Source organism: Solenopsis invicta, chromosome 16 (assembly GCF_016802725.1).
Source record: "Solenopsis invicta isolate M01_SB chromosome 16, UNIL_Sinv_3.0, whole genome shotgun sequence".
Classification (NCBI taxonomy): domain Eukaryota; kingdom Metazoa; phylum Arthropoda; class Insecta; order Hymenoptera; family Formicidae; genus Solenopsis; species Solenopsis invicta.
In genome coordinates, this window is record NC_052679.1 from 6,229,360 (window position 1) to 6,254,305 (window position 24,946).

The 24,946-nt window shown below is 40.9% G+C and overlaps 1 protein-coding gene across 3 annotated transcripts; it reads right to left on the reverse strand.

Annotated features, from left to right (window-relative positions):
• Nucleotides 1–1,644: 1,644 nt before the first annotated feature.
• Nucleotides 1,645–24,484, reverse strand: LOC105204820 (zinc transporter ZIP1). 3 transcript variants are annotated; one of them, XM_039458660.1, is made up of 8 exons: nt 23,825–24,484; nt 16,495–16,739; nt 14,946–15,113; nt 14,225–14,389; nt 13,957–14,103; nt 12,466–12,673; nt 12,102–12,228; nt 1,645–2,699 (listed from the first exon to the last, which is right to left on the reverse strand). In XM_039458660.1, exons 2-8 carry the CDS (start codon nt 16,707–16,709, stop codon nt 2,431–2,433), a joined length of 1,299 nt encoding a protein of 432 aa, XP_039314594.1. In that variant the 5' UTR covers nt 16,710–16,739; nt 23,825–24,484; the 3' UTR covers nt 1,645–2,430. The 3 variants fall into 3 exon arrangements, with proteins under 3 accessions (XP_039314594.1, XP_039314595.1, XP_039314593.1); XM_039458661.1 differs by lacking the exon at nt 23,825–24,484 and adding an exon at nt 19,293–19,544; XM_039458659.1 differs by lacking the exons at nt 12,102–12,228; nt 12,466–12,673; nt 13,957–14,103; ... (2 more) ...; nt 16,495–16,739; nt 23,825–24,484 and adding exons at nt 6,485–7,577; nt 8,885–11,242.
• Nucleotides 24,485–24,946: the final 462 nt, after the last annotated feature.

Below are 24,946 nucleotides of genomic sequence, written 5' to 3' on the forward strand. Positions count from 1 at the left end.
ATGCGCATGTATTATTTTAGAAAATATTCAAGCGACGCATAATGATTTTTAGATGAACTTCTCGGTCGTTCAACGATTGAAGTAACTCGGAGCTGCATATAAGAATTGAAAACTTGGAATGTGAAGAAATGCAAAGCTCGCGAGGAAGCTCCTATTGTGTCTCGCTGAAACGCGTCTGTTTCTTCAAAACTATTATCATTTGTTTACGCGTGCTATAGCACCCTCGTGCGATTACGGCGAGCATCGAACCAGATAAGGGAGGGGGAAAGTCTCAAAGCAATACAAGCGAACGCGAAGCGACTCGCCGCGATACTTTGTACGAGGCGCGAGTTAATCTCCATACCGTTCGATTCTGATAACACGAGAAAGGATCCCCAACCAGGCTTATTCATAACAGTAGATAAATATACGACGGAACTGCGTAAGTATTCGATACTTTCGAGGCCGCGTGTCCAACGTGAGAAGTTGGCAATGCTAATCTTGGGATTGCTCTTTAATAATGAAATTAAATGCAATTGGTTCACGAGAGCCATTATTCATAGTCGATTTTTAAGACTGTCTTACGCACTGTCACAAGATGTCGGCAATCAATCGCAATGCCATATTAGCATCTCAAGACATTACTTAAGATGTTAATCTTGCAAAGAGGATCGACTGTGAATCTGAAGATTTGAATCTCGATGCCTTGTGTGCGCGACGCACTGCGTTCGATACGTCCCTATATAACCGCAGAAATACGATAATTTATCTTGTTAAGACGGCACTCCGCATGTCGAGAGTGCAGACGTACGGAAGCTTTTTATGGAGAAGCTTCATATAGAGGGTGTCCAAAGAGACTTGCGCCACGTTACTTTGAAGAAAAATTTGTCCTCGATAAAAAAAATAATCGAGCGCGTTTTTCACGAGCGTTCGATGAATAAACGATGCCTTTCTGGGGAAACTAGACTCAACAGATGAAACTTCATTTTTCCTTTGACCTTAGAAAACAGGGACACCCTATGTAACCACGAACGAGCGTTGGTGCCTCTTCGTGTCTTGACGCAGCCGCCCATTGTTTCGTCGCACCGCAAATAATGACACGGCATGCTTTCCAACAATAACCGCTTTCAAACCGCGAAAGCCAGATGACGTTTACGAATGCGTTTTCGTCTCGGAGAGAAGCGTTTGAAAAGCATACATGCGCTCGATCAAGCGATTTATTTTTACTACGATCAATTTTAGCCAGGAAGATAAATTTTCACTAGAAACAATAATCTCTTTTTGATGTAAAGGAAATAAGAAATTCTGTTAATTATTTTTCTATAAAAATGCAGGGTAGGACGAATATTTCGGAAACCATACACGGAAAAAAATTTAGTATTAAATTAACAATTCATTATTTCATAATCAAGAATATAAAATCTTGGAAGAATTTATAATATAAGAATCCATACAATGATGAAAGAACATTTTTCTCTTCATGTAAGCAAATTATGTCCGTTTAAGATTATAAATTTTTCCACCAAGATTTTGTAATCTTGCTTGTAGATGAAACAAAATTGTTGATTTGATATTAATTTTTTTCTCTGTGCAGGTTCTGCAAAATTTGCTGGCCCATTTCTCGCTCTATTCTATTATATTAGGTCTAAAAAAATGTGACAGTCGTGTAATAAAAAATATCTGTGATAATTTATTAAAATTTCTTAACTACTAATGCGCATAGCCTATTTGAATTCGTTGAGTAATTAGGAAATTGGACCGGCGCGTCCAAATATATTTTGCTATCAGAAAAATTTGTTCGAATTCTGAAGAACGCCCTCGCACATTACAATCAATAAATACTTCCGGTACCGTAAAGTATCTAGGGCTCGAAGGTACTTAAATAATCATGCAATTACAGATTGACTTACACTCTATTACGCATCTAAAAAAAAATAATAATAATAAAATAAACTCGATTCAGACACAAATACAGTACGTTCGCGCGCGAACGTTTTCTTTCCGGTCGCGACGACTTTGAGCGAGAAATTCTTCAGGCTGCCTGTTGCGATAGTCAGCGAAAGCGTCGGAAATCCGTAAAGTTTCTTCTACGACGCGCAGTTTCCAGTCGGAGTAACAATGAAAGACGTCTTATCGAACGTAACGGTACGAGTTCCCCGCCGTTTGTACCACGCTCGTCGAGAACGTCCTGGTCCATCCGCGGAACCATTGATAAATCCACGTACTAGGAAGTCAGTTCGAAACTAATTTTCCTCTCGTTTCAATATCTCATTTTTCTTACTTTGCTAAACGGTAAAAAAAAATGCGTGTGAGAAGAATCCCCTGAGTAAAGGCACTGTCGCCATCTCGAGATCTTCGAGCTTCCTGAGAGATCTTGGTCGCGCTGAATCTCTTACTGAAGAGACTTTAGCCGTGAAGCTTGGAACTTGCAGGAACCCAAAGATCGGTCCCCTAGCTACGCCGAGGCTGGAACGGGCTGGTCTCGCTACTCACGTCGTTCGACTGTGCCGTCGTCGAGGACGTGAGGGCGTTGGAGAGGGCCTCGGCGATGCTGTCGGTCACTTGGTCGATCGCCCCTCTGACGACGTCGTGCTTGTGTTCGTGGTCGTGATCGTGATCGTGATCGTGATCGTGATCGTGGTCGTGATCGTGCGTGTGGTTGCTCAAATTATCGCCACCGTGCGAATGCCCGTGGCCACCGTGCGAATGGGAATGGGCAGCTGTAAACAGAAACCGTGAATGTTTGAGATTTCGACTTTTAAACTACGAAGGGATCAATTAAGAATTGTGAAAGGAACGGTAATTTATTTCGTAATAAAATTACACGTCTCCAATCGCGGAAGTGAGGAAATAGAATGATTGAAGTAATTTTCGCAAAGCTTTCGTAAATTAAAAGATACGTTCTTCCGTTTCTCGTCCCATTTGATTGCATTATTAGATGAGAGGTTCATTGAATTTTTAAGTTCCTTTGATTTTTTTAACAATTGTTAGTCAACTTCGTTAATGGACTTTGTGAAAATCTACGCTAGAAGATCAATCTATTTTATTTTAGTTCTCATATCTTCTTACGGAATGATTGAACAAGAGCAAGAAATTTGTTATTAGTCATCGCAAAAGAGAAAGGACGGCCCGCGTGGCGTCGTAAAGCACGCTGTTCAACGTTACACTATTAGACATCGGATCCAATTAGCATCGGAAAATACTAATCAACGGTAATGACGGCTCGTACGACAATAAAGCTATTGTTTTGTCCGAGTCGAACGTGAAAAAGCTACCCAATAACAATTTATGATTCCAGTAATCACCCTGTACCTCGATATTGTTACCAGCTGTCTGAGCTAACGCTAGATTAGCAACACGATGAATTGTAATATAAAGATTTTAAAGTTACAATTAAAATTATAACACAAAGATTTGAAAATGAATGATAAGTTTCAAGTTTCCTTGAAACGTTATATTTTACGCGATAAAGTTATATCGTACAATTCAAGGGCGCGTGATCGCGCACCGTCCGTTTCCACTGCTGTCCTCTAATCGCTCATGGAACGCTCCGTTAATTAATTTCCACGCGTGTAGGTACGTACGTATGAATACATATACAACGAAATCTCCAAACGGCATTCAAGCACTCGATGGCAATTTCGTCATCGCAAAATCGCGTCAAACGGTCGAGAAAGTCGGTCGAAAGTCGGTCGGATCGTCCATCGACCTAGCCGTCCCGGGTCATTGCCATGGGTGGAGAGAAAGCCTTGGGACACTATAACCAGATCCCTTATGAGATCATGGAGATTCGTCTGGCCGTCGTCAGCAGTCAGCATGACAATGTTCCTCCCGCAACGCACGTCATTCCAGCACCGCACGTGAAACCCGTGTGTGTCTTGGAAGAAGTGGGTTGTTTCCGCCTGCAATTTGCCAATCATGGCAGCCGACGCGAGTTGTGTAAAAGTTCGTGTTTCTCACACGAGAGCCACGAGCAACGAGCTCGTACTTTATCCAGAGTAAATGCTCCATTAAACCGTTTAACGAATATAATAGAAAGCATACACTCTAATTTCTTTGCGCTATAATATTTTCCTTCGTGATACGTACAATATTATAGCATTTGAATAAATACTACTTTGAATATTACTTTGTACGCGTAACGCTATCTTATCGTGCTTGCGTATGACGTTAGAAATTATGATATTAATATACCTTAGATGTATATCTTTAATTTATGCTTTTATGATTTAATTTATGCTTTTATTTTATAAGATCAAGATTCGTTAATGCGTCCAGTATATTGCGTCATTCAGCTCTTGAATTGAACGTTTCACCTACGATCTCTCGCGATTTCACGAACCTTTCGCACTCTTCGCAGAAGGTCGGGATGTAATTAGGCTTGCGTAACAGGTGACATATCCGTAAAGGTAACCGTTATGACGATCTATCTTCTCCCACCTGTTGTTACTTGTTACTTTCTCGGCGAAATGACATTCTGCCCAGCGCTACTGGATACAAAGTAATGTATGCAACATGCGTGAATAACCGATCAGGTGTCGCGATATTATAATTAGGTCTCCGTTGAAAATATGCAGAATGAGACAGGCTACCAAGCGAGAAATATTTTCTTTTTCAAGAAGTCGGAGATAAAATTTTCTCAACTAATTATTTTCAATTGCATTATACTTGTATTTAGTAACATTTAATTTTCGAGATTCATGCTTTAAGATTAGGTTTTCATTCTTTTATTTTTTCCAAGAGCATTTGCCTCTAATTTTCACGATTCAATATATCGTCTTCAGAGTGAGGCCTTTTTCTTCTTTGTTCCTTTCATTTTCAAATATATAAAATACATAAAATATTAAATGTTATATTTAGTAACATTTAACTTCCGAGATTCATGTTTCAAGATTAGGTATTTTTTTTTTTTTTTTTCAAGAGCCTCTAATTTTTACGATTCAGTATTTTGTCTTTAAAGTGAAGCCTTTTTCTTCGTTCCTTTCATTTTCAAATATATAAAATACATAAAATATTAAATGTTATATTTAGTAACATTTAACTTCCGAGATTCATGCTTCAAGATTAGGTATTTATTCTTTTTTTTCCAAGAGCATTTGCCTCTAATTTTCACGATTCAATATTTCGTCTTCAGAATGAAGCTTTTTTCTTCGTTCCTTTCATTTTCAAATATATAAAATACATAAAACATTTAATTTTTTTTTTCTAAGAGCACTCGCTTCTAATTTTCACGATTCAATATTTCATCTTCAGAGTGAGGCCTTTTTCTTCTTCGTTCCTTTCATTTTCAAATATACAAAATACATAAAGCATTTAATGTTTTATGTATGTTGTATATTTGAAAATGAAAGGAACGAAGAAGAAAAAGGCCTCACTCTGAAGACGAAATGTTGAATCGTGAAAATTAGAGGCAAATACTCTTGGGGAAAAAAAAGAATGAAAACCTAATCTTAAAGCATGAATCTCGGAAATGTTTCGCGATTAGTACGAATAACTTTTCAGGAATCCGCAATCTGTGTCAGCGTTATGAGAACCGTTAACCGCATTTGACTGGAATAACAATCGTCACGAAGCAGCATAAACTACCGAAAGCGAACGGAGTTTATCAACTGGCATTTCCAGATCAACAAATATGTATAATTTAATTTCACGTACCGGCGTGAAATCGCGTACTCAAGTTCGTGGAACGCGATTTTTCCACCGAGTCATTATGTTTGCGACACGTGTCTCCCGTACAAGTGTCTGTCCGATTCGTATATCCATTTTTAACGGAATAACGTCACGATAAGATCTATTTTCACAAGTTCCGAGCAAACGAGCGTTGCACGCCATGAGAATTTCTGCGGCAGGAGAGATCCTTCTCTCCGCTTCTCTCACTCTAATTTGCCCTGACCCTGACTTTTCAGTTGCAGCCCGTCGGTTTAGGGCAGATCGATAGATTAGACAAGTACCGAAGAACCGACACGTAAAGTGTATCAAGGACGTACCTGTAATAGGTTTGCACCGACCCGAGCGATCCTGGAAATTTTGATCGCAAGAATGTCGAGTATTCGCGATTGAGAAAGCGCTTGGAGAAGATGGACATTGAATCGGCAATTCGCATGTAAAATATTATATAAGTAGTACTTTAGGAAAAATGTCTGAATTATTCAGGATAAAACTGGTCTCTATGAATAATGATGCGCCCGTACATCACGTAAATTTCGAGTCGAGAAAATCGAGGAAGAGGAGATAGCTTCCGGTGTGTACCCTAATGGAGCCGGGATGGACTTTCACCCTATGGCAATAAATTCGCGCCGCCGCGCGACTTCCCGTTTTGACACGCGGAAATTCACCGGTCACGCGAGTGGCAGGAGGGAAACGGAAACGCACAGTGTGCGCGAGCACGAAGGACGACGACGATAATGCATTTATCCGGCATCGGCAGTGTGTCGCGCAGCGATACGCTTCGATGCACTCTAGGAGACGCGGGGGATTCCCCAGGTCTTCCGGGAAACGAACTCACTAGCGATCTGCAGGCCCAGCATCAGCGTGAAGCCGATAATGATTGCGACCAACTGTAGAAGGCCGCTCTTCTCGTTCGCCCTCTCCCGCGCCAGCACCTCGAAGAACACCACGTAGAGCAGGGTGCCGGCCGCCATGCCCTGAAGTATAGTGGGCGTGGGCCCCAAGTTCTCGCTGTCATTCTTGAAATAATCAAGGACGAGTCCCACGCCTATCCCGATTGGCGTGACCATGGAGAAGATGACTAGGTAGCCGAGGATGGTCCTGGTCGACGCGCCGGCCACGTAGAGCTCCATTCCGACGCAGAAGGAGATGACCAGTTTGTGAGTCGCGATTGCGGCCGCCAGATACGCGACCGAACTGATGGACGGTTCCAGGCCCACCGCCAAACCCTCGAATATCGCGTGAAAGGATAACGCGAGCACGGTCAGCAGTCCTTGCACCGAGGTGTTCTGCATCATCGCGCCATGCTGATGATGGTGATGATGGTGGTGGTGGTGGTCATGTGAATGGTGTTTGACCGGATAGGTCAGTTCCGGGACCGCTAGTTCTAAATCCGAATGTCTCTGGACAACCTGATGTCCTTCGTTCGATAATGCAACTGGTAGGACAAATATGGTCGGTATCACCTTGTCGTCCTTGCCTGTCGGATTACGAGAATCGTCGAGCTGCAATTTCGATCGGTCTACGTTCACCCGATCCTTATTGTCCTCGCGGTCGTTGGTGTCTTTCCACACGGTGGACTTGGTCGTCGTGGATATGGTGGTGATCGAGCCGTTCGACATCATCGACGAACCCGACGGAGCCGTCTGGTTGTTGTTGCATCTGCGTACCGACACAGTTCGGTAAAGTAGTGCTTCCGAAGATTCGGGTTTGCCGGTAAGGGCAGCGTGCACGGCTTCCTCGACCAAGTAGACGAGGAAGAAGCCGCTGCAGAAGAGCAGCTCGGCCAGACCGAGGGTACCCAAATCGGGCAATTGTCCGTTCAACTGATGAGTCTCGACGCTGGCGCGCACCTCCGGCGCTAGGTGTACAAACGTCGTGAATAGGAGCACGCCGCCGCCGAAACAGAGCAAGAGCGACGTCAAGAGACCCTGAGGACGATGTCGCGATATTTTGGAATTTGCCTTAGGATTTGCACTTGTTTGGATAGAACGCTCGATCGGACCTCTATGGACTCTTTGACCGCTTCGGAATCAATCTTTCACGCAATATACGAAATAATAACATGACATAAATTTTACGAAAAGTTGCGGTGATTGTTTAAAATACACCGCTGAAAGAATCACGATTCGATTGATTCCATATAGTGCGGAGAATCCATAAACGCCGATTGTGCAATACCGAGCGTCCTAATGAGCAACTACTCCGGAAATATTACGATTAATAAATGATCGACTATTATTAGACGCGAGTTATGGAAGTAAACATATTCTGCAAACGCAAAAACCTTACTATTTTTGATGCGATCAAATATTCGTCTATCTCGACTTTGTGCCGTTTTAGACGTGTTCAAGTTTACACATAATATTGACGTATTAGTGTTCGAATTAGTAAGTCACGTATGTACTTAGTGATAAATAGATAGCGACTAGAGGTGTGCGAATTAAGTATTTGCAAGATCGAATTAAATCGAACCGAATCTCTGTGATTCGAATACAAACCAAATTTTCTCAGATTACACACCAATTCAAATGTAATTTTCATATAACAAAATATTTTTAGTGACATTGCAGATCTTTTTTAACAGATGAGAAAATTAATCGCAAGAGTTAGAAAATAATTACAAATCGAAATAATAATTTGATGCCCTTCATTGGGAAAATATAATAAAGCAATTTTTAACTTTGTTTTCAGCTCTATAAAATCATCATATAAACTTATGAAATATTGAAACAAATTTAAAAAAAAAATATTGTTTATTGCATACATAAATTTTTGAAGAAAATTTATAAAATTTAAAAAAGTTTTGGAAATCGATAAATAATCAGGCACGAGAATTGGTACGCGCTGATACAAGCTATAAATGAAATAATCAAATAATCGATGATTCAAAACTCTCAAACTATTCGAATGCAAACTATTCGCACACCTCTAATAGTGACAAAATAGAACATAAAACTCGAACGAACTCGGGAATCAATCGCAGAATTAAAAAAACGACCTATGCGCAGCGCTGATACATTTAATAAGAGATGCAAGGATACCGGTATCAAGGATGTTCCACCGAGTATCCTTGATTAATCCATTATTAACTCGCGAATAAGACCGTAACGTTGACTCGAAACACGTACAGCTGGTTGATTCGATTTACTGATTTACTGACTGGCACAAAGACGAGCCTTCCGGAGAAGATGCTGCGAGTGGACCAGATATCGGTGATTATCGAGGCTCTCCGTACTTGCTTGTTTGTCGCGGAGGCCGAGTCGACGCTCGGCGAGGACGCGTTGGACGTCGAAGTGGACGTGGAGGTGCTGGAATGATTGGAGGAGATCGCTCGGCGACGTTTCTGGCGAAGTCTCTTGGCCCTGTAACGTCCTACCATTAACGGTAGCGTTCCCAGGGCGAGAGAGCCGAAGCCGAGGCCGATCATCGCGCCGATCTTCGATATCAGGAGGATATTGGTCGTGTTCTCCATTTCGTACACCGTTCGACTGATTTTGGCAACGATACGACGAAGAGAAGAACTTTGAAGATCGAGAGAGATTGTTTTCTCTTCTTCTTCTTCAAGGATTTCACGCCGATATCGAAACGATCACGAGTAGATCTCGTCGAGCACACGCGGGTGAAGTGTCAGGAGCAAGATCCGCGGAAAAGACGTCGACGTCGCGGTACAGTTTACGTCGTCACCACTTCACCACCTCTCTCATACGCGCGTTCCTGTCAACGACGGGACTCATCGCACAATCCTGCACTTTCTATATCGAGGACGTTCCGTTCTCCAATTTGTCGAGGGCTCTCTCTCTCTCTCTCTCTCTCTGTCTCGCGAGGAGGACGGTACGACCGAGACGCGTTCGTCGCGGCGAAGAGCCACGACGGATTGAACCCGAGAGAGATGCGTTTCGTCGGCGATATCAGCGGTAGCCTGCGATCTTGCGCGAAGCGAGCGATCGCAAAGCGGCGAAAAGCTCCACGCGCCGCGACGGCCGATCGGACACTACTCCGGTCTCGATGGAAACTCGGCTCGATCGGACCCCTCGGCCGCCGCCTCGTCGTCTTACATAGTCCGAACCGAACCGTTTCCTGCCCACTCCCGCGACTGCTACGCTCGTCCTTCTCTAACGATCGCTCGCTAACATGCATACTCTTTCTGGCACCTGCAGCACCACGACTGATCGTCCCTCATTCAGTGGCGTAAGACCCGCGGAGTCGCTCCCTTTCTTCTCGTCAGAATGCACGCGAAATCGAGGGGGAGGGAGGGAAGAAAAAAAAGGGAGAATGGGAACGCATGGAAATGAAGGTAAAGTGGAAAGGCGCGAGGAGGGGGGGGGGAGGGAGAGGAAAAGAGAAAAGAAAATGTGGAGAAAAAATAGGGAGGAAAGGAAGTCCAAGTGAAATGAAGCGAAAAAGGGAATGGAAGAAACACGACGCTGGAAAGGATGCTAAATTTCCATTTTGCCGTCACGCATTGTTGGGTACGCAAAACGTCGATTACATCGCTGTAAGTTGGTCCGTGCCAGACGAAGAGCCACGCATAAACGCGTTTTCCTCTCCTTCGCGCAGACGGCGGACGCGTTCGTGCGTGGGCCGCGTGTACATGCACACGCGTGAACGAGGGAAGTTCGTTACTCGGGGACGTTGGTGGCACGCGTGCACACGCTATTCCACGTTCGCGCCCACGACGTATCATAAATAATACCCGCGAATTGGACCGCAAGAGGCATGAATCTCGTTGAGTAACGAGGACGAGACGAGACTAACGATAAGCAGGGAGGTAAAGAGGAACGAGAGGAGAACTCTGAGAACCAACCCCTTTGGATTTCTCGCGGAGGACTCGCGCGGCGAGTATACAATCTTATAGAAAATAAAGTTTCTCTCAGTCTCAGAGAGAGAGATTCATTCAATTTCTATAGCGGTGTAATATGGATGAGAAAATGTAAAAGTAAAGGCGGCGCCGCGCTCGTCACTTTCAAAGCAAAAGCCATGAATTTAACGATGTGGGCCACCGCGAGGCGATCACGCCTCCGTGATTATTCGCCGGCTCTATGGCACTTTCACCCTTTTCGCGCGAAAAGCGAAAGGATCCCACCCAGCGAGCGTCGCGACGCTTCATTAAACGACGCCGTAAAGCTCGCTCGAGCAGCAGCGGAACGTATCGTCCGATGATAAATACCGAGATCGACGACAATCGCGACGTTCTACGTCGTTAATTACGCCGATAACGAAATAATCGCGATTCACGCACCATTTATTTTTCCGTGATACAGTTTCAATGATTTTTTTCCTCTAGTCCTCGCACGCCGAGCGATAAGCGTGCGGCCGTGTACGAGCGAGAGCGTGAAGGATATACCGCGCGAGTCGAGCGCACGAAAGAAACGATTCGATTGTGACTCATAAATACACGGAGTAAACGGTGCGCTTTTTCTTTCGATTATTTTTCTGATTATCGTCGCACGACGATCGGTCGTCGGCGAGCGGGAGAATATTTTTATGACGAGCAGAATCAAACGTTACGGGAACCGTGTCGCGTGTGAATCACCCGGCAGGATGTCCTTTGCGTTTTCTGCCACATTCTCTTTCCTCCCCTCTTCCCCCCTTCCTCCTGCTTCACATCCCGTTTTCCCCCCTGCTATCACCTCCTGCAGCACGTTTGTACGTACAGTTTGCGGTGCGCGTTCATTTCGAATTCGAATATAAGCCTCGACGCGAGAGAGCGCGTTGCCTCTTCTTCTCTTTTAGAATTGACAAACGCCCAAAGTGCATACACACTTACGCACCGCGATAAAGTGACTGCTGGCAGTAATTACTGGCTGAGGATCGATAAGTAGCTCGGGCCGCGTCGATGATCTTTCGACCTCGGATGCTCGAGGCGTCTCATCCTCCGTCGGACGTTTCGAAATTTATTCATAGAATGATTCTCCGTTTTTTTTTCCCAAGCAAGAGTGTTTTGCTCCAATTAAATCTCTCGGGTCTTTTAATTCTTGAGATTTGCGTCGCTCGCGCGGATATTATTGTCGGGGAGGACTCGGTCAGACGTCGGACGATTAATCTCAACTGGAAAGCCGATAAATATACCGACTTACGCACGATCACTGATTTAGCGATCTTATCGGTATTGTTCGTGTAACTATTTTCACTTAATGTCGCTCTTTTATCATATCGTATTTTGATTTTTCTATACACGTTTCTGGAGAGATTGCGCATTTCTAATTGGAAGACAGACAAGTCGATAAGTAAGCGAGACGTATCACGGCGCAGCAGTTCTTATCTATTAAAATTTCCCGGTTCTGTATATTTGTTAGATACGAAGAACGCGTTTAATGGAGCGCAAGAGATCGGGTGTTTACTTGGAGCGCTAAATACCCCAATTCTTATACGCGCCCGATATCATCGGGGGGGGGGGGGGGGGGGAGTGTGGAAAGATGCAAGAACGCAGAAATAAAATCGTTTATACTCACTCAGCATCTGCAGGCCGAACATCACGAGGAAACCGACGAGGATCGAGACGTATTGCCTCAGTCCGGTGCGATGTTCCTGCAGGATCTCGAAGAATACGACGTAGAGCAGGGTCCCAGACGCCAATCCCTGCGACGAGAACAAAAAAAGCGATAAAGATTTTTTTCTTTTTCTATTTAAAGACCGGGCGAGTGTCGCTCGACCGGTCCATTACGCAAAATCTCGACTACTATTTGAATATAAAGATTTCCTCCGAGACGCGGAGTTGTGTCATTGATTGTGTCATCAAAGTTGTTCATTTGAATAAGGAATCTGGTCTTTAATCCGAGGCCCCCCGGGAGAGAGAGATGGAGAGAGAATGCTTGCCTGCAGTATCACCGCCGTCGTTCCGCTCGCGGCCGCGCCTTTACCGCCGACGAGGGCCATCCCGATGCCGATTCCTAACGGCGACACCACCGCGAACGTGCACGTGTAAATCACGGACAGGTACGTCCTGGTTCTGGACGCGATCAGTTCCACGCCGATGCAGAAGGCGATGACGAATTTATGGGACGCCACCGCGAGGAACATGTACCTACGGACGAGTCGTGTCGTTTGTCATGTCGCCGCTCGATTCTGCACTGAGAAAAATTTCGATCAGATTTTATCCGGTTAAAAAGTAACAAACGGATATTTTCGATTATTTAGATCGGAATATCCGGAAATAAACGGATAATCTGTCGGATAGTCACTTCCCGTACAGCGCGGAGTCTAAAATCGGGACGTAAGACGTCTTTAAGACGTCTAAAAAGATGTCTTCAAGATACCTTTCCAAAAGTAGCCTTAAAGATATCTTTTAGACATCTTAAAGACGTCTTGTGACCCGATTTTAGACTTTGTGCTGTATTTTTAACAGATTATCCATTCATTTCTGCACATTCCGATTTAAATAATCGGAAATATTCGTTCGTTACTTTTTAACAGGATAATCCGATCGTTATTCTCCAGACATTTTTCTCAGTAATGCGGCTTAATTCGGGGGGATTATCGTGAAAATGTCTGACACGATTATTAAGGAGTTTATTAAACGCCAGCTAATCCAACGGTTTAATCTCAAAGCTTAATAACGTGACATTTTTAGAAAATTTATATTAATTTGCTTCTAAATTATACTAATAAAATTGATCACATTTTTTCTCGTCACAACCTTGGTGAAAATTTTTCTCAGAATTTCTCTGCGAATTCGAACACCTTTTAGAAATATTAGGAAAGTCTTCATCTTTTATTAGAATTTTTCATGCATATGAATTCTGAAATAAGATTTCTCACTAAAAAAATATTTTAAACTTTTTTGGATTTTATAAGATTTCATCGGCAGTTGTACAATGAAAAACTGTTCCTTATGTTCAAATCGTTTCCTTGAATCAAATAAACATTTGCTGATGTAAAATAATTTGTTTTTAAACTTTGAAAATATTTTTTATCGAGAAAATAATGTAAAAATAAATATATTTACTTAAACAAAAAAATTCTTTTTGCATAGAATAAAAAATATTAGTATATTTTAGAATTTATATATGTATATGAAAAATTCTAGAAGAGATGTAAACTTTCTCAACATTTTTCTGAAAATTTAATTCGTAAAAAAAAACCTGATAAATTTTCTAAAAAAGTTACAAAATTGTGCAGAAATTCTGAAAAATTGTATGAAAAGTTTTGAGAAAATCGCCAGTGAATCACGCAAAGCAATTGTGAAAACAACGTCACATTTCTAGCATGTGGGCTTATCTCCCGCCTTAGTGACGGTTAATTTAGGGCACGAGCGCAGACGAGCGCGGCTCGAATTAGGGATTAAAGGCGCATTCGCGATGCAATTACCAGACGCGAGCGGCGGAGCTCTCTAAACCAATCGCCAGTCCCTCGAACAACTCGTGGACGGATAAACCGAGAACTATTAATAACCCTCGCAGCGAAGTTATCACGAAGTCATCATCGTCCATTATCTCCGGTAAATGGCTGTGGCCCCTATAAATTAAGAGAAGATGAAGTTTCTCGCTGCATCTTCGCGCCGTTGAAGTGTCATCGGCACGGCGCGGCGCGACGATGATATAAAACGATTGATAAAATACAGCGTAAACAGGCTTACGTATGCGCGTGACCGTTGCTAACGCGTGGTGGCGGAATTTGACCGTTCTCCACCAATTCGTTCGTACTAAGATTCACGTCCTTCGTCCCGATATCCTCCTTCGTTGTTTGCCGCTTTCTGAGATACGTGTGCACAGACTCCTCCACCAGATACATGATGAAAAACCTGCGGAAGAATTAATCCGCGGATTAATTAACTCCTTGATCTTGAAACGTTCTATATATTTCGCTGGCGACAATAAAGCGTCGATAAAGTTAATCCATTATCACAATTAAATTGCGTTGAATTGAAAATGTATTTATAATACATACGAATAATTATCTTTGTAAAATCGCGATTGTACATTGAGAAAAACAGTTGAAATGCCAGCAAGCAAATGTTACTTGGGACTTTCCTTCGATAAGTATTTATTGGTTGTAAACAAAATTCGATTGCGATAATTTCGCGAAATATGCATTTCTGTGAAATGTATCTCATTTTTCTTATTAATTGATTTATTTACTGGGGATAAAATTTTACTTCGCCGTATCTAAACGAAGATTTATTTCATTGAAATCCATATCCCAGAAATAAATTTTGCGCCGTACGATCGGCTCAATAATTTTAAATCGGATAATACCTTGTTTCTCGCTGAAACGAAACAGCAAAGAGATATTTCCACCTTCGCAGATTTTTATTTCATATTGCATCTACCCGCGATGACGTCAAAGGACTGACTCACCCGCAGCATGCAAGCATGTTTGCCAATGAAAAGTTGAGCTGCTGCAACCTGCCAGATTCGACGAGGTCCTCCACGCCTTCCGTGACTTCTGGTATCAAGTGGAGGAACGTCGTGCTGAAGAGAACGCCTCCGCCGAAGCCAAGCAAAATGCCCACCAGCTTCATCGATCTACGCGTAATAAGGCGTGGTGATTTAAACTCGTCAATTCGGCCTTATTACATCATCGCTCTTAAAATGATATCGGCGAGACGCAATGTATGTCACTAGTGTATTTGAGGATTACGTCGTTTAGTGTCTCGAGTATCGCAGCGAACGTGCGAAATGCTCCTCTGATTCTACTTCGCTTTCCGCACACGGATATATTCGCGAATACAAATATAAATTAATTTCGACTTTCACAAGTACTTGTCTCGTAGCGTGAAACATTTTTCTACAGATAAGTACGAGGTGTGTTCAAAAAGTATCGCGAATTTTGTGTTTTTTCAAAAATTATTTATTTATTCATGAATATCTATTTTGTCCCCTTCAAAGTAATCCCCATGAGATATTATACACTTGTGCCAACGGTTTTTCCAATCTTCGAAGCACTTCAAAAAATCATTTTTTTTATCTTGTTCAGCTCCTCCTTCGATGCCGTCTTTATCTCATCAAGCGTAGCGTAACGTCGTCCTTTCATGGGCCTCTTCAGTTTAGGGAACAAGAAAAAGTCACAGGGGCCAGATCTGGGGAATACGGTGGCTGCGGCATCATTAGTGTGTTGTTTTTGGCCAAAAAGTCGCGCACAAGCAACGATGTGTGAGCAGGGGCGTTTGGTACGAATTTCGCGGCGACCCGTCTCATGCCCAAATCATTGATAAAAATCGAATGGCACGAGCCAATCGATATGTTTAGGTCCTCAGCAACTTCTCTAACGGTGATTCGACGATTGGCCAATACCATTTTCTCCACTTCATTAATTTTTTCGTCTGTTGTTGAAGTGCTCGGGCGTCCGGCACGCTCTTCGTCGTTCACATCTTCTCGGCCTTCTGAGAACATTTTGTACCACCGATAAACGTTGCTTCGGTCCAAGGTAGCTTCTCCGTATGCCACAGTCAACATTCGGAATGCATCCGCGCACTTAATTTCGTTTTTCACACAAAATTTGATACAGGTTCTTTGATCCATTTTTTTGAATAGGTAAAAATCGAAGACGATCCAAAACACGTGCAAGCAAAGCAGCTGTCAACAATTAAGTGAACATTCAAAATGGCCGAGCTTGTCGGCATAAGTGAGAGACATGAGTACCAACATAACGCCACAAAAAGATCGAAATTCGAATATACGTAACCCGCGAAAATTCAAAATTCGCGATACTTTTTGAACACACCTCGTAGACGTGCCAGAATTATTGGCAGAAATTATTGGCAAGATTATTGTCATACGTCAACTCACGAAAGTAATTGGACAATTAATACGATATTGAATAATTCTGTCTCTTAATATTTTATTATGCTAATTTTTATTATCTGTACATGATTATACTAGAGCCACGTTCTAGACGTTATTTTACCTGGGATTTTCGGAGCTCGTGTTCCACTTTAACCACCTGGCCAGAAGCATCGGTACGATGCCCATGATCGTGCTGACACAGCACAGCACCACCATGGTGACAGCTTTGGCGACTAATACGTCATGTTCGGAATCCTTCGGTTGCGAATCTTCTCCTCCGTGATAAGACGACATGTGTACTCCCATCGTCTCGAACAGAGACTCTAATAGCGACATAGTGGCGAATCCTTTGGTCCCTCTTTTTCACTGCAAATGCAATAATTTTTAGTAACGCAATTGATCTTACGATTAAATGATCGCGTGAATAATAAAATTTATTTTTGTTCTTAAGCATTTAAATCAATTTAAACCATCGAGCTTTGGATAAATTGGAATGTGAAAATTTAAATCTCTATCATTATCTTAAAGATACGTGAGCGCAAATTGATAAAAAGTATTAAGTTGAACAATAACATTTGATTGAATGCACCATTCAGTGTTTTGCGTTTTTGTTCGCAATAAAGCTACACACATGCAACTCGATCTCTTTAAATTCGTTTACGAGGATACGTGTCTAATCTTTTTTACGGCCGAGCTTTATCTGGACAGCTCTCGCGTATACTTTTTATAGTCAGCAGTTAAACGTCGACTTGCACATTTTTAACATATTTTATCTCTTTTCGTGACTTTAGAGCAGAAGCGTGTCTATAGCGAGCCTGCAATATATAGCGTAGTACGCAGGCGGTTAGAAGCAAAGATTTATTAAGTTGTATGTGTTGAGATCGTAGCTTCAATTATTATTGCGTTTATAATTAAAATTAAGTTTAAAAAAAAAAAAATTTGAATGAAAGTCTTAGTATTATTTGCACTCGTAATATGATTCTTCCTGAATAAAGAAACACGCTTTAGTGTCTCTATGCACTCGTTACTATAAATTCAAGGGTCAATAACCATCAATTAAAAGTTACAATAAAGTTTCAGTAATGTAATAAAAATATTTTCTAGTCGAAGATAGTTTTGTATACTTAAAGATTTTTAAGTATATTTATATATTTAAATAACTGCACATGTGCACGCTCATTGTTTATACGCCTTTGCTTTGTAAGAGTAATAATAATAATAATAATAATAATTTCATTACTGAGCAGAATTTATGCGTCACTATATTAGCTTTACTAAGAAAGCATTATCTTTTCACATTTCCGGAGACAATTTCCGAATTCAAGCTCTTTTAGCTTTTTTGTTATATATATATTCATTTTAAATATCTGCATATTTATTTTATTACATACATATTTTCATCTTTTCTCTCACTTTCTCTCTCTTTCTCTTTCTCTCTATTACATTGTTAGATTTATCTTACTCAAAGCATTTTATTGTATAATCTCTTGCGAATCAAAGATCAAAAGTCAAGTTTCCAATTACAATGTTATTGACAATAGTAAATTCTGAATTTTATTTTAACCATAAGTGTCGCTGATATATAAATGCTATCTAGCAAAAAGAGAAAGTATTTCTGCATATTACTTGTTGTGATCGGGGGGCGTATCGTCGATTCATCACGTTCGTCAACTAAAGATTCGCTTGGAGAATATTTATATTATGTTGAACGAAAAGTATTTTAATTTTTTGACACAGGCATCTTGCAAGAATTTTTCACAAAACAATCTTGAATAACGTGTAGTTTCTCTTTGTTTTCTCTCTTATTACTTTTTTCAAAAAAAAAAAAAATGTTAAGTTTTCTATAAAAACTCGAGTGTAATTAAACTTCAAGGTTTCACTTTCAGGAAGATAAAAGTTACAGTCAAGTACAGTTAAGAACTTATCTAGAAAATTGCTGTAAATTTCCTCCAATACTTTCCATCGTCACTCAGAGATATACATCTTATATCTTGAAGAAAAACAATGTATTATCTCGTTAAATCTCGATAACAACAGTCGATAATAGTTTTATCGCGTCATGAAAATTTGGCTGGCTCTATTCCGGTTTATTATCTCGGCGTAACTTATTCGGAACAAGTATTATGTAATTTAGTCTATTAGACGAGAATATATATACTTGAAACGAAATTCGATCTGAAACACGACTCTTAATTGGCAAAAAATTAGATTGCGTCGACTGCAATTTCGAAATCAGAGTAAAAAGTAATATAATCCGATGACGAAAAACTAATCGACAGACGGCACAGTTTCATGGAATTTGACAATAAAGTTGTCTGAAACATTAAATCTCGTCGCGCCGAAGTTATTATATTTTATTGTTAAGCATCGCCCGATGTATTTATTTTATCGTATTGCGCAAGAAGACAAAAAGATTAATTAAAATGTAGTTGTAACTTCTCGAAGCGGACTGTTTAAAGAAACTTAACATTGAATAGCACACACTAAAGTGTCTAAAAATTTAATTAGATACAGATCTGAAAATAATTTTGTTAGATCATCAAAATAACGTCAGACTTTCAAACTGAATTGCTCGAATGTCAAAATTTTCTGCAACATTGCTCGTCACGCTTGAACCTCCGTCACAATTATTTTGATAATACAATTCTAATACAATTATTTTCAGATCTGCATCCAGCTAAATATTTAGATGCTTCAACAAAATTGTCCTTTCCACGATATAATTTTATATTATCTCGGGCTTATCACTCAATTTCTTTTTTGTTTTTAATCAACAGATATCGTTGTTCACTCTTAAACATACGTCGTGACAGAAAATTCCGACGGAAATGCACTCCAGCGCGAGTAAGAAACAATTCCATTACTCATTACGAATAGATCGCACATCGGATAAATCGACGAGCTTAGTCGCTTCTCTACCTCTTTCGGCGTCTTCTCTCGGCTTTTTTCTCGCACAATAGCGCACTGAACGCGTCCTTTCCCTACCGCGACGTCCAGCGAGCGACACGTTCGCGACACCGTGTATAATCACGTATAGAGTCGACGCACTACTAATCGCATTGCCTTTTCCATCCGACGTATATATACAGTGTGCCATTCGGTATCGTCTTCCGATCTCTTCGCGTTACGATCGTCACGTCGCTGTCGCGACGATAACGCGCCCACGGATGAAACCAGGCTTACCGGCGCGGCAACGGGCATTTCTACATATCCATGTATCCAGCTTGGCGTGTGTGTGTGTGTACATGATTATAGAATCCCCGTGCCTCTGTATAGAAGGAGAAAAAAAAAAACGATAATGATCGTCCGCGGTTGAAGGATAAGGAGTCGATGCCGCGAAGGACGACGTCTTACCCTGCGACGATCGGATGACGATCGAGATTACGACACTATTACATAGGTGAAAAAGAGAGAGAGAGAGAGGGAGAGGGAAGGTATGGATTCACGCATCTCCTTTCCGTTGATTTTAATTCCTTGGTTCGTAATATCGAAACCGTTATCGTAATTGGCTTCCACGCTTTTACGGGTCCGTAAGTCGTTCGGCGGCGTTAACGCCGACGATCTATCGACCGGCGCATTTTCTTTTTCTTTTTCGAAGACAGACGAAAGGAAATCGTTGCGAAAAGCTGTTCCGGGACGTGGGAATCGGCGGCGATCGTATTGTGCCGCCGATCCTTTCCGCTCGTGCCGATTCAGTGGCGCGATTTAACGGTGCTCGTTCGTTAGCCGGCTCGGCTCGTGCAATCGAATAGGCGGCGGGCGCGAACAACGAGCGCCGCGGGAAGAAGTAACGGCCTTTGAAATGTGCGGCAGTGCTAGGCACCGAAGGAATCGAATGCAGTGAAAGTGCAGTGCGGCGTGACCCTCTGACGGGTGAAAAAAAAAAGTCAAAAGTCAGACGAGACGGGGCGGGAGGGGAGAGATTTCTGTGTCGTTCAAGGTGAGCGTTCGAGGAGATCGATCGCACTCGCGATCGATCGCTTATCGTGGAATAAAAGTCCGATTGCCATAACTTTTTAAGTTCCATGAATTTGAAGATTAGATTAAACGTTAAGTGCCGGGAAAATTTCTCGTCGCGAATTAAAGTCGTGGGAACGAATTTATCGTGAAAAACAATTTTTCCCACGCGCCGTCTCTGCTCGTTAGGAAATTAAATTGCCAGTTAATTATTCTTTATCTACACTGAGAGGAAAAACAATTTTTTTTTTTTTTAATGAAAAAAATACGTTTCTTAAAACCATATATTTTGATAGAAGCATTTGTTTGTTAGGTTTAAGCAGATAGACATATTATTTCAAACGCATCATTTTGTATTTTTACATTTTTTTTTGCATTTAAATATAACGAAACAAATAAACTCATAATATTATTAAACTTAATTAAATTGTCTTTCATGTTAAAACAATCTGATTACCTTTAAATTTAAAAATATAAAAATAGTCTAGCAGTAAATATCTTTTTCAGAACTGCAAGAAAAAATTACTTGAATAAAAACTATTTCTTTATTTTATTAAATATACACGTATATTTTAATTAAGACATTTTTAATTTGGCTGCAAGAAAATAAGCTGTACGGGACCCACCGAGAAAATAATTCTTTTGTGTTAAGTAAAATGTTTTGTTATAAGATATTTTTCTCTCAGTACAGGTGTGTGATTTCCCCGGGGAGATACGTTAGGTGTTTTTTTCCCTCGCCTTTCCCCCGCTCTCTCTTCAGTCTGTTAATCTACATTTACAGGTGATATCGCCTCGATGTTTTTATGACTACACAATTGTGTAAGAGATTCTCTATGAATTTATCGATTACATGCATTGTTAGCGTCATAAGAATATTGAAATTTTCAATGTCTTATTGATATTGGTATCATAATCGCGAATATCTCGCTGAATCTCACCTGCGCATAATAAGATTAGAGAACACTTAATATCACGAAATACATGATAACAAATTGAATAATTTACTTATCTGATTAAAAAAAGATGTTGCTACTACATTGAGAAAAAGAAAAGTCGAAATGTTCAGAAGCAAATACTTACGGCGTGTTTTTCGATATCTATTGATCATAAAAATATTTTATTGTGGTAACCAAAATATATATTTCTGAAATATATCTTTTTTGTTAATTAGTTTATTTGCTAGAAATAAAATTTGATTTTTTTTATTTAAATAAAGATTTACTACAATGAAATAAATTTATATTTTACAAATGAATTTTTAAGCATACTTTTCTCAGTGTAAAATTATTTATATTGTTAATTACATATAGAGAATGACATCAATTCTATTAATATTACCATATCGTAACAATCAGCCGTTAATTGTCTTCGGACAATTTTAGCAGGAGCATTACATTCTAAATCCTCTCGCGGTTAAGTTGTAATTGTCGGAAATACCGCATATGCACGTGAACCTGGTAAAAAACGCGACAGCTTCTATGTGCTGACTCGGCATTTCGGCCGATTATACGGTTTCAAATGCAATGAGAAGGCATCGCACGTACACCTTTGCATTAGCATTTTACCTGGATATTCCCGCGAATACCGAGGGAATCCCCTCGCATCACGAGGAAAAGTTGGAAAACCTTTTAAAAATCCCGATTGTTTGTTACCGGATGTGATTTTTTCCCATCACTTTAATTTCTAAAAAAAAAATTGGAAAAGAGAAAGAGATTGATTGATTGATTGATTGATTAAGCGTTTATTGAAATTTTAAGGCCGCAGCCCTTTAAGAATTTAGGAATGACAAGATAATTTGGTAACAAAATCAGATAACACACACAAATCAATAAGAAGAGTTAAAAAACAGTGATACTACCAATGACAGTAATAAGAATACAGATAAAGATAAAGAAAAAATAATAGTAATTACACTAAAAAAAAAGAAAATAAAAATAAAAATGAAAACATGGAGACCGCATTAGAGAAGCAGAGAAACAAAAGATTATTAATAGTAAACATAATGATAAACAAAGAGAGAAAAGAACATGATAATTTAATATTCTGCCATATTTATTTTCGATATACTTATAGTTTAAAAAATTTTTCACGATTTTTGAAAAATGCTCGCCTCGGAAATATATTTGAGATTACACGCTACAAATTTCACCCGGTCATTTCCGGGAGAATTTCGGGGAATTCCTCGCGCGTGAAGAAAACCGTAATAAGGTTCGCGTAAATTCGCGTAAAAAGTTGCATTCCGTAAGTAGCACGCGCGCGTGTTGCTTGATATGCGATACGAGACGCATGCCAGTTTTGTTTAGTGCACGTACAATAATACGCGCGCTCCAGACGCACCGTCAGCGTAATTCACGGACCGCGTTCGCAGATGCGTCTGGCTTATTGTCGATTATCGTCGCGTCACTGACAAGAGTATATGCTAATGATAGGATATGCTAATGACTGGGGCTTGATGGCCACTTTAATGCAATCTATCATCATTCTGAATCTTAAGAGTTCAGTTTTACACTTGATTTCGAATTAATTCTAACGAGGCTGTTATTCGATACATTTGAACGGAGAGAATTAAAACGCTTGTAAAGCTAGGTATTTCGCTAAAGGCTATTCTACACTGAGCGGAAAAAGTTGTTTTCTTGACTAAAGTTTTTAACTTGATTGCATTTGTTCAGCTCAAATGTAATTAAGTTAAATATGTAAATGCTTGAAGTGAAGTTCGAGTATTTTATGTATTTAAGTGACACTTGAACACTTGAACTGAACAAATTTAGTCAAGTTAAGAACTTTTCTTTTTCATTGTACACTGAGAGAAGGAATATTAAAAAATTTTAATAAATGTTTATTTGAATAGTTGCAATGAGATATTCATTTACGGTACATAAATATTCATTTGATAAAAGAATGATATTTAAATTAAAATAGTGGTTGTTGTAATAAATATACATATATTTACATTTAATAAATATTTTGTTGCAACTATTCAAATCAATATTTTTCGCAATAAATTCTTTACAGTTTTTTGAGAGGGTGGAGGGTTAACATTTAGATGCTAGTTAGCATCAAGTATTATTAAATTAATTTCAATTTAATAAACGTGATCTTACTAATTCTTGTTCAATTTAGAGCTGTGTTATGACCGAAAAATTAATTCGGCGCGCAGTTTATCGAATTTGAAGAAGTATATAAGATCACACGAATAAATATAAGCACAAAGCTACGACCGTTCTTGTTTCATTTGTGTTGTCACATTATCGGTCGAACATCTCTCTGCTATTCAAATAAATATTTATTAAAATGTTTTTCAACAGTTTCCATCAACATTAATTAACTTTAATCTCGAGATTTCTTATTCTTGAAATTAGAAAAAGAAAGTAAAGCTGAGATTAACACAATAAATCTGGTAGATGTAACCGCGCTTCGCTTATGATTTCGCTGTTGCAGAATGACGGAAACCTTTTCGTGCCATTAAGCACGTCCAGTGCGCATTTTTTCCTTACCTGCGAATTCCTTTTTTATCTTGTAGGAATTTTTCTCTGAAATCTGCGAATCCCTTTTTTATCTTCCAGGAACTTTTCAGAGAAAAATTCTTCTCGCAAGAAAGACGAACGTGTTTTCAATGGTGAGTATCACACTGGTCCGGACAGGCAATCAATGCGCGGAATGCGTGGAAGGAAACTGAACACTGATCACGAAACGCCGTTCGAACGTGATCGCATCTACGAACGAGGGACGAATGTCATCGCGAAACGTCACGGTGTAATCGGAGATAATTGGTCGAATCGAGCCTTCGCAAATGATGTCTGATGGACGAGAAACGCGTAGTGAAACGATAGAATGTCAACAGACGTCTCGCCGTGTCGCGCCGCCGAGATTCGCCGTGAATCAACACGATCGCGAGACGCACCTCGCTTGCAGTCCCGGCGATAACGATCGTCGAGATCAGATAATTAAAATGTTTTTTACGATACTCGCGCGCCTTGGGCGCAGACGTGGCGCGGATGGACCACGCGGTTGATTCGACTTGCGACTCCGAACGATGCCCGACGCGGAGTAGCGACGCCGAAGACGCGCTGGTGACTTTAAGGTGGTACCGGCAGAAGGGATCACACACCGCGAGCCGAGTGGAATGCACGAGCAAGAAATGAAGCATCAAAGGATTTCTGCATCGGGCCGCCGCGACTCAGGATTACCTCGATGGTGGGGGGTTGGAAGAACCGACTTCGATTAACTTTAATCGTTCATTAAACGCCGCAATCTCGCTGTTAGCGATTCTACGAATTCTGAATTAGCATCGATTAGTATATTGATCGGAATTGCTCGAATTGACTCCCCCGCGAGCAAATTTACATTTTCACCCCGAATACGTACACGACGCGCACGCGATGCGGGATGAGGGACGAGAGGGAGGGAGAGAGAGAGAGAGAGAGAGCATCCGAGTCCGGAATGCAGTTAACGATGCTCGAATAATCGACCGGAATGCCGAATGACGCCGTCGTATCTCTCGCACGTGATTATCTGCCTTTGCACGTTCTCCGCGTTATCGTCTATTCTTCCGCAAGAATTCTCCCCGACACGAGGGGAAGTCCCCGTCGCAGAATTTCGCGCGTACGGGCGGAGGG

Excerpts from the sequence above, each read along its gene's own strand:
- LOC105204820 (XM_039458659.1), bottom strand. The coding sequence starts at position 9,121 with ATGGAGAACACGACCAATATCCTCCTGATATCGAAGATCGGCGCGATG. Across the intron at positions 7,578-8,884 it reads CCTCCGCGACAAACAAGCAA|GGTCTCTTGACGTCGCTCTT; the intron begins GTACGGAGAGCC and ends CATCGTCCTCAG. Across the intron at positions 2,700-6,484 it reads GCTGGGCCTGCAGATCGCTA|CTGCCCATTCCCATTCGCAC; the intron begins GTGAGTTCGTTT and ends TTCTGTTTACAG.